The 14529-nt window shown below is 36.0% G+C and overlaps 1 protein-coding gene across 1 annotated transcript in view; it reads left to right on the top strand.

Moving 5' to 3' along the window:
• The window catches only part of ATF2 (activating transcription factor 2), a 93733-nt gene that overhangs the window by 38764 nt on the left and 40440 nt on the right, over window positions 1-14529 (top strand). The window contains 3 exon segments of the mRNA XM_021075925.2: window positions 201-297; window positions 3521-3639; window positions 3985-4113. Of these exon segments, the coding sequence (XP_020931584.2) occupies window positions 201-297; window positions 3521-3639; window positions 3985-4113 (345 nt within the window).

Here is a 14529-nt window from a genome sequence, read left to right as displayed (position 1 = left end):
CTTATTCTTGGATAATGGGTTTTTCTATGATTATGTGGAATCTAATATGTTTACCTGTGCTAACAATAGATTCTATATAGTTAACAAACTGCTATGTCTTTGTTAGTGGTGGTTTTACATGTTGTGGAAATGAATTTCCTTATTTAACTTATGTGATCAAATTGAAAATCTTAACTATATTTTAAAACTTTTTGCCACAGCGTTTTACCAACGAGGATCATTTGGCTGTCCATAAACATAAACATGAGATGACACTGAAATTTGGTCCAGCACGTAATGACAGTGTCATTGTGGCTGGTTAGTATATGCTTTTATTAATAGCTTATCTACATATTTCACCTGGAATGTGCACAATTTTTGTGTATTCTCTGTAAATAATATAGTCTGGTGATATCCCAGTGGCTTCATTTACAATAAATGTTGACAACATGTATTTTACCCATGACATTTTCATGTTCCTTTTGACCATTCATTTCACTTTTTTGTGTGGTTTTCAAATGTAGTGTTCAGTGTTACTTTTTCGTGGAAGTTAATTATAATTCTAGGGGCATTCATACCATCTCTACAATTTACATTTAACTGGTAATTGAACTAATGCAATGTTTAGTCCATTTTTTTTTTTTTTTTTAAGGGCTGCACCTGAGGCATGTGGAAGTTCTCAGGCTAGGGGCTGAATCAGAGCTACAGCTGCCGGCCTACACCACAGCCACAGCAACACCAAATCTGAGCCACATCTGTAACCTACACCACAGCTCATGGCAATGCCAGATCCTTAACCCACTGAGCAAGGCCAGGAATTAAACCCGTGTCCACATGGATACTAGTCAAGTTTGTTTCCACATGCCACAATGGAACTCCAGTCCACATTTCTTTTTGCTGTTTACACCTGCTTTGCAGTGCTGTACGAAGATAGATGATCACACTCTTCCTGTTGGAGAAAGAGCAGTTAGCAGACCTGTTTATTAAGATTTCGTTTATATTTCTTTTTGGACTAAACATCTCTGTTTAGTAAAATACTCTCAATAAAGGAGGATTAAATTCATTCAGTGCTTTTTTTTTTGTATGTTGCTCCTGTGAACATACAGTATCACCTAAGCAAATGATTATCTTTTAGTATGTGAAAAGAGAAACCCCATTCGTGCATTGGTTTATTGTCTTTCCATGCTATATTAGTTATCCCTTTTGGGTTATGTAAATATTTTTTATGCACACATCTGTTATACACACACATACCATTTAATTTCATTCTGTATGTTTTTATAAGTATTGTCATAAGAAAACAAAGTTTTATATAAAATTTAATATACTTATATAAACTTCAATCCTTTTTGTGTCATAACCACAGCTTCACTTATAAATATTCAAATTCACCTTTAATTTTTTTTTCTCTTATAAAACTCAGGTTATATTTTTTTGTAAGTCTGGAATTATGCCTGAATACTGACTCTCCAACATAGAGATCAAATGTAATGCTTTAGAAGATAATGAGGAAAATAGATGGTTCTTCCTGTCATTTCAATATGAAAATTTTTGTATTGAAAAAACTAGAGGTAACAAAGTTGGTAATTTACCAAAACAGTTTATTTAGGAAAAGTATAGAGGAACATTCAACATATCTTCGTTTCTTTGAGTAAAAGGGAGCAGACAAGAGTAAGGTGTGCATCAGACATTAAAAGAGAACCAGAAGCACAATCAAACAAAATAACAACAACAGCCTAGAAAGTTCACTCTCCTAGGCATGAAGGTCCGTGCTTTTCTGGAACTTCTTGCCTTAGAGCCATATCTCTCTCTGTAACATTTAACTCAAGAATGTTTTGAGGTTGGTTTTTAGAATGTAAAAATGTATCTGTTCACATTTAATGCAATAGAAAAATAGACTACATTAAAACATTGTACTTGTCCATTTTTTACTAATATATGTTGAGATGGTTTGGTATTACTGTACAATGTAATGCATGATGTGTGTGGTATATATTGATGATCAATAGCTGTAAGCCATCTGCATGTTTAAAGTTGTGCCTTTGTTGATTTTTCTTTTCAAGCCTGATCATTACCGTAATTACTGGTAAAAGTGAGTTATGCATATGTATTTTATTTTTAGGACTTCTCTCCTTTTAATACAAAATAGGAGCCTTCTCTTGAGCTTAGATAGACAAACCCCTTTGGCTGTTCAGGAGAATCAAATATAGGTTCATTTTACTGATTCAGTCATTATGGACCTGCTGGGCCCTTGCTATAATACAGTTCTGTAAGTCTTTTGAGGGGTAAAGGTTATGTGTGTTGCAAACTAACTGTTAGGTAAAATGATAACAAAAGTACCTTAAGTAATTTTGGTAATACTGAAATGGGCCTACATTATAACTAATGTGTATGACAAGCATGTCATCTTAGTGTTATATTTATACATAGTAAACATATTAATACTCTGGGTATATTTTAGGCCAGAGACGAACATAAAACAGTATAAGTAAGGCCTACCCTGGGGACCCAATAGTTAACAAATAATGTCTGAATTTTAATTTCACAAAAGGTTTTATGAGTATTTTATCTTAAACCAGGAGTCATCCTTACACTTTTATTTACCTTAAAATAAATATAACCTTTAAAATTGATGCCCTAAAACTATATATGAATAGAATTCGAATGTGCTACCAACTCTGATAAATTAGAATAGCCTTGAAAACAGTAAGACTTAAACAGACAGAATTCATAAATTTGCTGTTTTTCATTTCAACATGGACTTTAGCATTTGTTCTGTAGATGTACACTCAGTGGATGTTTTAATGCACATAGCATGAGTACACATTCAAATGTAGTTAAAATTTTTCAATTTCAAGAAAGCAGAGTTGACCATTCCTTTGCTGCTTAGAAATTAAGCTAGGACATTCTACAGGTATATGACATAGTCCCTTATACTAAGCTTGAAAAATGCGTTAAAATAGAAAATTAGACAGTAATAAGGAGGGTTTTGTTTTAGTGGGGGTTTTTTTAGGGGGGAGGGTCTTGTTTTAACCTTTTTCTTCCTTATAGTATTCTGATCTGCCTACTAAAGATTGTTTTATCTTAAGTTTGCTTTTCGTAATAAATTATGAACACCAGTGGAAGGGCCAAGGTAAAGCAAATATACATGCTCCTGTCCTAGTTTTCCTCAAATTGCATGTATTTTAAGCCTTTACAAGTTTTAACAATGTAAGTTTTAAGAAATTTTTATTACGTTAGATGATGATAATAGTTGATCTGAGTAGAGGATACTTATGTCACTCTACTCAGAGAAAAGATGTGGACTGAGGAACAAGAAGGATTTCTTTTCATACTTTTTTGGTTCATAAAGTTAGAGGAAAAATCTTAAAACTACAACAAAAACTTAACCAAATTTTGTTTGCTTTAAAGGAAGAGGTCTTTCCAAAGAGAATTAACAGCTGACTGAACCAGTCCTGCTAATTTATTAATTTACTAGTGATATTTTAGGGTCCTGTATGCATTTTAAGTTAATGCAATTACTTCTTGACATTTATTTCAGATCAGACCCCAACACCAACACGATTCTTGAAAAACTGTGAAGAAGTGGGTTTGTTTAATGAGTTGGCAAGTCCATTTGAGAATGAATTCAAGAAGGCCTCAGAAGACGACATTAAAAAAGTATGTTAACCATAAAATTTATTTATCTATTTTTATGACTGCACCCTCAGCATATGGAAGTTTCTGGGCCAGGGATTGAATCTAAGCCACAGCTGTGGCAGTGTCGACCCTTTAACCCACTGTGCTGGGACAGGGATCGAACACATGGCTCCACAGCAACCCAAGCCACTGCAGTCAGGTTCTTAACACACTGAGCCATAGCAGGAACTCCTAACCATGAAATTTAAAAAGAATACTTCTCATAGAATAATCATAGTTTCAGTTCCTACTTTATTATTTTAGATAAAGTGATTGGCTGTTTCTTTTTTTTAACTCCCAACATTTTCCTTAATGTTTGTGTTTTAGATGCCTCTAGATTTATCTCCTCTTGCAACACCCATCATAAGAAGCAAAATTGAGGAGCCCTCTGTTGTAGAAACAACTCACCAAGATAGTCCTTTACCTCATCCAGAGTCTACTACCAGCGATGATAAGGTTAGAAATTGGTGTTTATGGTAGAAATGCAAACTAAGTGGGAAAAAATCAGTACTCTTAAGTATAATGTTTCTTCTTCCTAATATGTTATTGTAATAAATTATTCATAAATCAGTGTCAGATTATAATAGTTTTATATGTGAAAGCCTGTGAATACTCAGAAATTTCAGGGAAAGAAGACTCCATTTTTATAGATACTTCATTTTTTATTAGACACAGAAAAATTATTGGGGAGAATAGCAGTCATTTTATTTATTTATTTATTTTTAATTTATTTTTTATTGTTATTTCCCCCAACACACTTTTTTTTCCTCCCACTTTACAGCATGGGGACCCAATTATGCATACATGTATACATAATCTTTTTCTCCTATTGTCGTGCTGTGTTGTATCTAGACATAGTTCTCAGTGCTACATATCAGGATCTCATTATAAATCCATTCCATGAGTAATAGTTTGCATCCATTGACCCCAAGTTCCCAATCCCTCCCACTCCCTCCCCTCTCCCCCCTGGGGCAACCACAAGTCTATTCTCCAAGTCTGATTTTCTTTTCTGTGGAAAGGTTCATTTGTGCTGTATATTAGATACCAGATATGAGTGATATCATATGGTAATTGTCTTTCTCTTTCTGACTTATTTCACTTAGTATGAGAGTCTCTAGTTCCATCCATGTTGCTGCAAATGGCATTATGTCATTCTTTTTTTTATAGCTGAGTAGTATTCCATTGTGTATATGTACCACATCTTCCGAATCCAATTGTCTGTCAGTGGACATTTGGGTTGTTTCCAGCTCTTGGCTATTGTGAATAGAGCTGCAATGAACATGTGGGTGCATGTGTCTTTTTTAAGGAAAGTTTTGTCCAAATATATGCCCAAGAGTGGGATTGCAGGGTCATATGGTAGTTCTATGTATAGATTTCTAAGGTACCTCCATACTATTCTCCATAGTGGCTGTACCAGCTTACATTCCTACCAACAGTGCAGGAGGGTTCCCTTTTTTCCACACCCCATCCAGCACTTGTTATTTGTGGACTTATTAATGATGGCCATTCTGACTGGTGTGAGGTGGTATCTCATGGTAGTTTTGATTTGCATTTCTCTAATAGTCAGCAATGTTGAGCATTTTTTCATGTGCTTGTTGGCCATCTGTATATCTTCCTTGGAGAAATGTCTATTCAGATCTTTTGCCCATTTTTCTTTTTTTTTTTTTTTTTTTTTTTTTTTCTTTTTAAATTTTATTTTTTTATTTTCCCACTGTACAGCAAGGGGGTCAGGTTATCCTTACATGTATACATTACAATTACAGTTTTTCCCCCACCATTTCTTCTGTTGCAACATGAGTATCTAGACATAGTTCTCAATGCTATTCAGCGGGATCTCCTTGTAAATCTATTCTAGGTTGTGACTGATAAGCCCAAGCTCCCGATCCCTCCCACTCCCTCCCCCTCCCATCAGGCAACCACAAGTCTCTTCTCCAAGTCCATGATTTTCTTTTCTGAGGAGATGTTCATTTGTGCTGGATATTAGATTCCAGTTATAAGTGATATCATATGGTATTTGTCTTTGTCTTTCTGGCTCATTTCACTCAGGATGAGATTCTCTAGTTCCATCCATGTTGCTGCAAATGGCATGATGTCATCCTTTTTTATGGCTGAGTAGTATTCCATCGTGTATATATACCACATCTTCCGAATCCAATCCTCTGTCGATGGACATTTGGATTGTTTCCATGTCCTGGCTATTGTGAATAGTGCTGCAATGAACATGCGGGTGCATGTGTCTCTTTTAAGTAGAGCTTTGTCCGGATAGATGCCCAAGAGTGGGATTGCAGGGTCATATGGAAGGTCTATGTATAGATTTCTAAGGTCTCTCCAAACTGTTCTCCATAGTGGCTGTACAAGTTTACATTCCCACCAACAGTGCAGGAGGGTTCCCTTTTCTCCACAGCCCCTCCAGCACTTGTTATTTGTGGATTTATTAATGATGGCCATTCTGACTGGTGTGAGGTGGTATCTCATGGTAGTTTTGATTTGCATTTCTCTTATAATCAACGATGTTGAGCATTTTTTCATGTGTTTGTTGGCCATCTGTATATCTTCTTTGGAGAAATGTCTATTCAGGTCTTTTGCCCATTTTTCCATTGATTGATTGGTTTTTTTGCTGTTGAGTTGTATAAGTTGCTTGTATATTCTAGAGATTAAGCCCTTGTCAGTTGCATCATTTGAAACTATTTTCTCCCATTCTGTAAGTTGTCTTTTTGTTTTCTTTTGGGTTTCCTTTGCTGTGCAAAAGCTTTTCAGTTTGATGAGGTCCCATGGGTTTATTTTTGCTCTAATTTCTATTGCTTTGGGAGACTGACCTGAGAAAATATTCATGATGTTGATGTCAGAGAGTGTTTTGCCTATGTTTTCTTCTAGGAGTTTGATGGTGTCCTGTCGTATATTTAAGTCTTTCAGCCATTTGGAGTTTATTTTTGTGCATGGTGTGAGGGTGTGTTCTAGTTTCATTGCTTTGCATGCAGCTGTCCAGGTTTCCCAGCAATGCTTGCTGAATAGACTTTCTTTTTCCCATTTGATGTCCTTGCCTCCCTTGTCAAAGATTAATTGACAATAGGTGTCAGGGTTTATTTCCGGATTCTCTATTCTGTTCCATTGGTCTGTCTGTCTGTTTTGATACCAGTACCACACTGTTTTGATGACTGTGGCTTTGTAGTATTTCTTGAAGTCTGGGAGAGTTATGCCTCCTGCTTGGTTTTTGTTTCTCAGGATTGCTTTGGCGATTCTGGGTCTTTTGTTGTTCCATATAAATGTTTGGATTGTTTGTTCTAGTTCTGTGAAAAATGTCATGGGTAATTTGATAGGGATTGCATTGAATCTGTAGATTGCTTTGGGTAGGATGGCCATTTTCACAATATTGATTTTTCCAATCCAGGAACATGGAATATCTTTCCATTTTTTTACATCTTCTTTGATTTCTTTGATTAAGGTTTTATAGTTCTCGGCATATAGGTCCTTTACCTCTTTGGTTAGGTGTATTCCGAGGTATTTGATTTTGTGAGGTACAATTTTAAAAGGTATCGTATTTTTGTATTCCTTTTCTAATGCTTCATTGCTGGTATACAGAAATGCAACTGACTTCTGAATGTTAATCTTATATCCTGCCACTTTGCTGAATTTATTAATCAGTTCAAGGAGTTTTGGGGTTGAGTCCTTAGGGTTTTCTAGGTATAGAATCATGTCATCTGCATACAGTGACAGTTTGATCTCTTCTCTTCCTATATGGATGCCTTTGATTTCTTTTGTTTGTCTAATTGCTGTGGCTAAGACTTCCAAAACTATGTTGAAGAGCAGTGGTGAGAGTGGGCATCCCTGTCTTGTTCCAGATTTGAGTGAGAAGGCTTTCAGTTTTTCCCCATTGAGGATTATATTTGCTGTGGGTTTATCATAAATGGCTTTGATTATATTCAGGAATGTTCCCTCTATACCCACTTTGGCGAGGGTCTTGATCATGAATGGATGTTGAACTTTGTCAAATGCTTTTTCTGCATCTATTGAGATGATCATATGATTTTTGACTTTTTTCTTGTTAATGTGGTGTATGATGTTGATTGATTTGCGTATGTTGAACCATCCTTGTGAACCTGGGATGAACCCAACCTGGTCATGGTGTATAATTTTTTTGATATGTTGTTGGATTCGGTTGGCTAAGATTTTGTTGAGAAGTTTTGCATCTATATTCATCAATGATATTGGGCGATAGTTTTCTTTTTTGGTGGTATCTCTGCCTGGTTTTGGAATGAGGGTGATGGTGGCCTCATAGAATGTCTTTGGGAGTATTCCTTCTTCTTCAACCTTTTGAAAGAGTTTCAGGAGGATGGGCACCAATTCCTCTTTATATGTTTGATAGAATTCACCTGTGAAGCCATCTGGTCCTGGGCTTTTATTTGTAGGGAGTGATTTTATGACCTCTTCAATTTCATTTCTAGTGATTGGTCTGTTCAGTTGGTCTGTTTCTGCTTGATTCAGTTTTGGCAGGCTGTAAGATTCTAGAAAATTGTCCATTTCTTCCAGATTGTCAAACTTATTGCCATATAGTTGTTCATAGTATTCTCTTATGGTTTTTTGTATTTCTGCTGTATCCGTTGTGATTTCTCCTTTTTCATTTATAATTTTGGTGATTTGGGTTCTTTCTCTCCTCTTTTTAGTGAGTCTGGCCAGGGGTTTATCAATTTTGTTCACCTTTTCAAAGAACCAGCTCTTGGTTTTATTAATTTTCTCTATTGTTTTTTGAGTCTCTATTTTATTGATTTCTTCTTTGATCTTTACAATTTCCTTCCTTCTGCTGACTTTAGGACTTCTTTGTTCTTCTTTTTCTAATTCATTTAGGTGGAGGGTTAAGTTGTCAATTTGGGATCTTTCTTCTTTTTTGAGAAAGGCCTGTATTGCTATAAATTTCCCTCTGAGCACTGCTTTCGCAGCATCCCATAGATTTTGAGAGGTTGTGTCTTCATTATCATTTGTTTCAAGATAGTTTTTAATTTCCTTCTTGATTTCCTCATTGACCCATTGGTTTTTTAGTAGCATGTTGTTTAGTCTCCATGGAGTAGGTTTTTTCTCTTTCCTTTTCCCATGGTTGATTTCTAATTTCATGGCATTGTGGTCAGAGAAGATACTTGAGATAATTTCTATGCTCCTAAATTTATTGAGATTCGCTTTATGTCCCAATATGTGGTCGATTCTTGAGAATGTTCCATGAGCATTTGAGAAGAATGTGTATTCTGATTTTTTTGGATGTAGTGTCCTGAAGATATCAATTAAGTCTAACTTTTCTATTGTTTCCTTTAGGATCTCTGTTGCTTTATTGGTTTTCTGTCTAGAGGATCTGTCCATTGATGTGAGGGGGGTATTTAGGTCTCCTACTATGATTGTATTCTCATCAATATCTCCCTTTATGTCTGTTAATATTTGTTGTATGTATCTGGGTGCTCCTATGTTTGGGGCATATATGTTGATGATAGTAACATCCTCTCCTTGGATGGATCCCTTAATCATTAAATAGTGTCCTTCTTTGTCTTTCTTTATGTCTTTTGTTTTAAAGTCTATTTTGTCTGATATGAGCGTTGCAACTCCTGCTTTTCTGTCATGTCTATTGGCATGAAATACTTTTCCCCAGCCTTTCACTTTCAATCTATATGTATCTTTTGTCCTAAGGTGAGTTTCTTGTAGGCAGCATATTGAAGGTTTTTGCCGTTTTATCCACTCAGCCATTCTGTGTCTTTTGATTGGGGCATTCAGTCCATTGACATTTAAGGTGATAATTGATAGATGATTATTTATTGCCATTTGATCCTCGTGTTCCAGTTGATTCTATGGTTCTCCATTCTTCTTTTTTTTTTTTTTTTGGTTGGATGGTCTCCTGTTATTATCTGCTTGAGTGTATTTTTTTTTTTCATTTTTTGCAAATGCAATATTTGGTTTTGGCTTGTGGTTGCCCTGTTTTTGAAGTATGCTAACCCCTTTTGCCCATTTTTCAATTGGGTTGTTGGCTTTTTTGCCATTGAGTTGTATAAGTTGCTTTTATATCCTAGAGATTAAGCTCTTGTCAGTTGCATCATTTGAAACTATTTTCTCCCATTCTGTGAGTTGTCTTTTTGTTTTCTTTTTGGTTTCCTTCGCTGTGCAAAAGCTTGTCAGTTTGATTAGGTCCCATGGGTTTATTTTTGCTCTGATTTCTATTGCTTTGGGAGACTGACCTGAGAAAATATTCAAGATGTTGCTGTCAGAGAATGTTTTGCCTATGTTCTCTTCCAGGAGTTTGATGGTGTCTTGCCTTATATTTAAGTCTTTCAGCCATTTTGAGTTTATTTTGGTACATGGTGTGAGACCGTGTTCTAGTTTCATTGCTTTGCATGCAGCTGTCCAGGTTTCCCAGCAATACTTGCTGAAAAGACTGTCTTTTTTCCATTTTATGTTCTTCCCTCCCTTGTCAAAGATTAATTGACCATAGGTGTTTGGGTTTATTTCTGGGTTCTCTGTTCTGTTCCATTGGTCTGTATGTCTGTTTTGGTACCAGTACCACACTGTCTTGATGGCTGTGGCTTTGTAATATTGCCTTGAAGTCTGGAAGAGTTATGCCTTCTGCTTGGTTTTTGTTTCTCAGGATTGTTTTGGCGATTCTGGGTTTTTTGTGGTTCCATATAAATTTTTGAATTGTTTGTTCTAGGTTCTGAGAAAAATGTCATGGGTAATTTGATAGGGATTGCATTGAATCTATAGATTGCTTTGGGTAGTATGGCCATTTGTACAATATTAATTTTTCCAATCGAGGAACGTGGAATATCTTTCCGTTTCTTTACATCTTCTTTGATTTCTTTGATTAATGTTTTATAGTTTTCGGCATGTACATCCTTTACCTACTTGGTCAGGTATATTCCCAGGTATTTGATTTTTTGTGGTGCAGTTTTAAAGGGTATTGTATTTCTGTATTCCTTTTCTAATATTTCATTGTTAGTATACAGAAATGTGACTAGTTTCTGAATGTTAATCTTATATCCTGCTACTTTGCTGAATTTGTTGATCAGTTCAAGTAGTTTTTGGGTTGCGTCCTTAGGGTTTTCTATGTATAGTATCATGTCATCTGCATACAGTGACAGTTTTATCTCTTCTCTTCCTATTTGGATGCCTTTTATTTCTTTTGTTTGTCTGATTGCTGTGGCTAGGACTTCCAATACTACGTTGAATAACAGTGGTGAGAGTGAGCATCCCTGTCTTGTTCCAGATTTGAGTGAGAAGGCTTTCAGTTTTTCTCCATTGAGTGTTATATTTGCTGTGGGTTTGTCATAAATGGCTTTGATGATGTTAAGGAATGTTCCCTCTATACCCACTTTGATGAGAGTTTTTATCATAAATGGAATTTGGACCTTGTCAATTGCTTTTTCTGCATCTGTTGAGATGATCATATGGTTTTTGACTTTTCTTAATGTGGTGTATGATGTTTATTGATTTGTTGTATGTTGAACCATCCTTCTGAACCTGGGATGAATCCCACCTGGTTATAATGTTCAATCTTTTTGATATGTTGGTGGATTCATTTGGCTAAAATTTTGTTGAGAATTTTTGCGTCTATATTCATCAAAGATATTGGCTGATAGTTTTCTTTTTCGGTGGTATCTTTGTCTGGTTTTGGAATTAGGGTGATGGTGGCATCATAGAATGTCTTTGGAAGGGTTCCTTCTTCTTCGACCTTTTGAAAAAGTTTAAGGAGGATGGGCACCAGATCTTCTATGTATGTTTAGTAGAATTCTCCTGTGAAGACATCTGGTCCTGGACTTTTGCAGGGAGTGTTTTTATGATGTATTCAATTTCATTTCTAGTGATCTGTCTGTTCAGTTGGTCTGTTTCTTCTTGATTCAGTTTTGGCAGACTGTACGACTCTAGAAAGTTGTCCATTTCTTCTAGGTTGTCAAATTTATTGGCATATAATTGTTCATAGTATTCTCTTACGGTTTTTTGTATTTCTGTAGTATCTATTGTGACTTCTCTTTTTCATTTCTTATTTTGTTTATTTGGGTTTTTTTTCTCTCCTCTTCTTGGTGAGTGTAGCCAGAGGTTTGTCAATTTTGTTTACCTTTTCAAAGAACCAGCTCTTGGTTTTATTGATTTTTTTTCTATTGTTTTTCAAATCTCTATTTTCTTGATTTCCTTTTTGATCTTTATGATTTCCTTCCTTCTGCTAACTTTAGGTTTTTTTGTTCTTCTTTTTCTAATTCGTTTAGGTGGTGGGTTAAGTTGTCAATTTGAGATTTTTCTTCTTTTTTGAGGAAGGCCTGTATTGCTATGAATTTCCCTCTGAGCACTGCTTTTGCGGCGTCCCATAGATTTTGAGAGGTTGTGTCTTCATATTATTTGTCTCAAGATATTTTTTAATTTCTTTCTTGATTTCCTCATTGACCCATTGGTTTTTTTAGTAACATGTTGTTTAGTCTCCATGTAATAGGTTTTTTCTCATTTCTTTCCTGTGGTTGATTTCTAGTTTCATGCCATTGTGGTCAGAGAAGATGCTTCAAATAATTTCTATGCTCTTAAATTTGTTGAGGTTAGCTTTGTGCCCCAATATGTGGTCAATTCTTGAGAATGTTCCATGCGCACTTGAGAAGAATGTGTATTCTGATTTTTTTGGATGTAATGTCCTGAAAATGTCAATTAAGTCTAAATTTTCTATTGTTTCCTTTAGGATCTCTGTTGCTTTATTGGTTTTCTGTCTAGAGTATTTGTCCATTGATGTGAGTAGGGTGTTAAAGTCTCCTACTATGATTGTATTCCCATCAGTTTCTCCTTTTATGCCTGTTAATATTTTTTTTTTTTTTTTTTGTCTTTTTGCTATTTCTTTGGGCTGCTCCCACAGCATATGGAGGTTCCCAGGCTAGGGGTTGAATCGGAGCTGTAGCCCCTGGCCTACGCCAGAGCCACAGCAACGCAGGATCCGAGCCGCGTCTGCAACCTACACCACAGCTCACGGCAACGCCGGATCGTTAACCCACTGAGCAAGGGCAGGGACCGAACCCGCAACCTCATGGTTCCTAGTCGGATTCGTTAACCACTGCGCCACGACGGGAACTCCCCTGTTAATATTTTTTGTATGTATCTGGGTGCTCCTATATTTGGGGCATATATGTTGATGATTTTAATGTCCGCTTGAATGGATCCTTTAACCATTAAGTAGTGTGCTTTGTCTTTCTTTATGCCTTCGTTTTAAAGCCTATTTTGTCTGATATAAGTATTGCAACTCCTACTTTCCTGTCTTTTCCATTGACATGAAAGATCTTTTCCCACCCCCTCACTTTTAATCTATATGTGTCCTTTGTCCTAAGGTGAGTTTCTTGCAGACAGCAGATTGGAGGTTTTTGCTTTTTTTATCCAGTCAGCTACTCTGTGTTTTTTGATTGGAGCATTCAGTCCATTGACATTTAAGGTGATAATTGATAGATGTTTATTTATTGCCATTTTTGTTTTCCAGTTAATTCTATGATTCTCCATTCTTCCTTTCTTTTTTTGGTTGGATGGTCTCCAATTATTTTCTGCTTGACTACTTTTCATTTTTTTGTGAATGTACTGTTCGGTTTTGATTTGTGCTTGCCCTGTTTTTTAGGTATGTTAACCCCTTCCTATTATTGTGTTTGCCTGATAGTCCTGTAGGTTCAAACACTTCATTACCATAATAAAATTTAAAAAAAGAAAAAAAGAATCTATTCATTTTCTTAGCTACCTTCCCCACGTTTTATGATTTTGATGTCTTTTTTTTTTAATTTAATTTAATTTTAAACATCTTCATGATTAGATCTGTCTGCTGGCTTATTTAAGTGATTGCTCTCTGATTGTGGTTTCCTCCACCCTAGTTCTTCCTCTTTTTTTTTTTTTTTTTTAATTTAGGGAAGCCCTTTCACTCAGTATTTCTTTTAGAATGGGTTTTGTATTGCTGTATTCATTGAGCTTTTGTTTGTTGGAGAAATACTTTATTTCCTCTTCTATTTTAAATGATATTCTTGCTGGATAGAGTATTCTAGGTTGCATATTTTTTTTCCTTTCAGTGCTTTAAATATCTCTCGCCATTCCCTCTTGGCTTGTAGAGTTTCTGTAGAAAAATCAGCTGATAGCCTTATGTGGGTTCCCTTATAATTGACACTTTGCTTTTCTCTTGCTGCCTTTATCATTAACTTTTGACATTTTTATTATAATATGTCTTGGTGGGGTCTATTTGGGTTCAACCTACTTGGGGCTCTCTGTGCTTCCTGTACCTTGAAATCAGTATCCTTTGGATTTGGAAAGTTTCCAGCGATAATTTCTTCAAATATATTTTCAATCACCTTTTCTTTTTCTTTTCCTTCTGGAATTACTATTATGCGTAGATCGGCCCGCTTTACATTATCCCATAGGTCTCTTATTGTTTTCGTGTGTTTCCATTTGGTTTTCTGTCTGCTGTCCTGTTTGGGTGATTTCCATTGTTCAATCTTCCACGTCACTAATTTGTTCCTCTGCATTATTCATTCTGGTTTTTACTGCCTTTAGCTCCATTTGTACCTGTGCAAATGAATTTTCTAGTTTTTCTTGGCTTCTCCTTGTATTTTCTAGTTCCTTTCTGAGGGAGTCTACATTGCTGTTCATATCTTCTCTTAATTCCTTCAGTATTTTTACTATCTCCCTTTTGAACTCCAAGTCTGTCAGACTGTAGAGGTCTGTTTGTTGACTGCTTTAGGTGAGTTCTCCTGTTGTTTTAACTGGGAATGGTTTCTGAGCTTCTTCATCTTGCTTGTGTTTTTCTTTTCCGTGGCGGAGGTGAACTCCCTGTGGCTGGGCAGGGCTTGCCCTGGTGCTCCTGGGCCACCACACTCTTCCCGAGGGCAAGTGGTGCTGGGCAGC

This window comes from Sus scrofa, chromosome 15, assembly GCF_054392235.1.
Source record: "Sus scrofa isolate SSC_HxYL_T2T_F1_AM1 chromosome 15, Sscrofa_HxYL_maternal_Yorkshire_Landrace_v2.0, whole genome shotgun sequence".
Classification (NCBI taxonomy): domain Eukaryota; kingdom Metazoa; phylum Chordata; class Mammalia; order Artiodactyla; family Suidae; genus Sus; species Sus scrofa.
The sequence above is the reverse complement of the archived record's forward strand: the minus strand, read 5'-3'. Positions and strand labels throughout refer to the sequence as shown.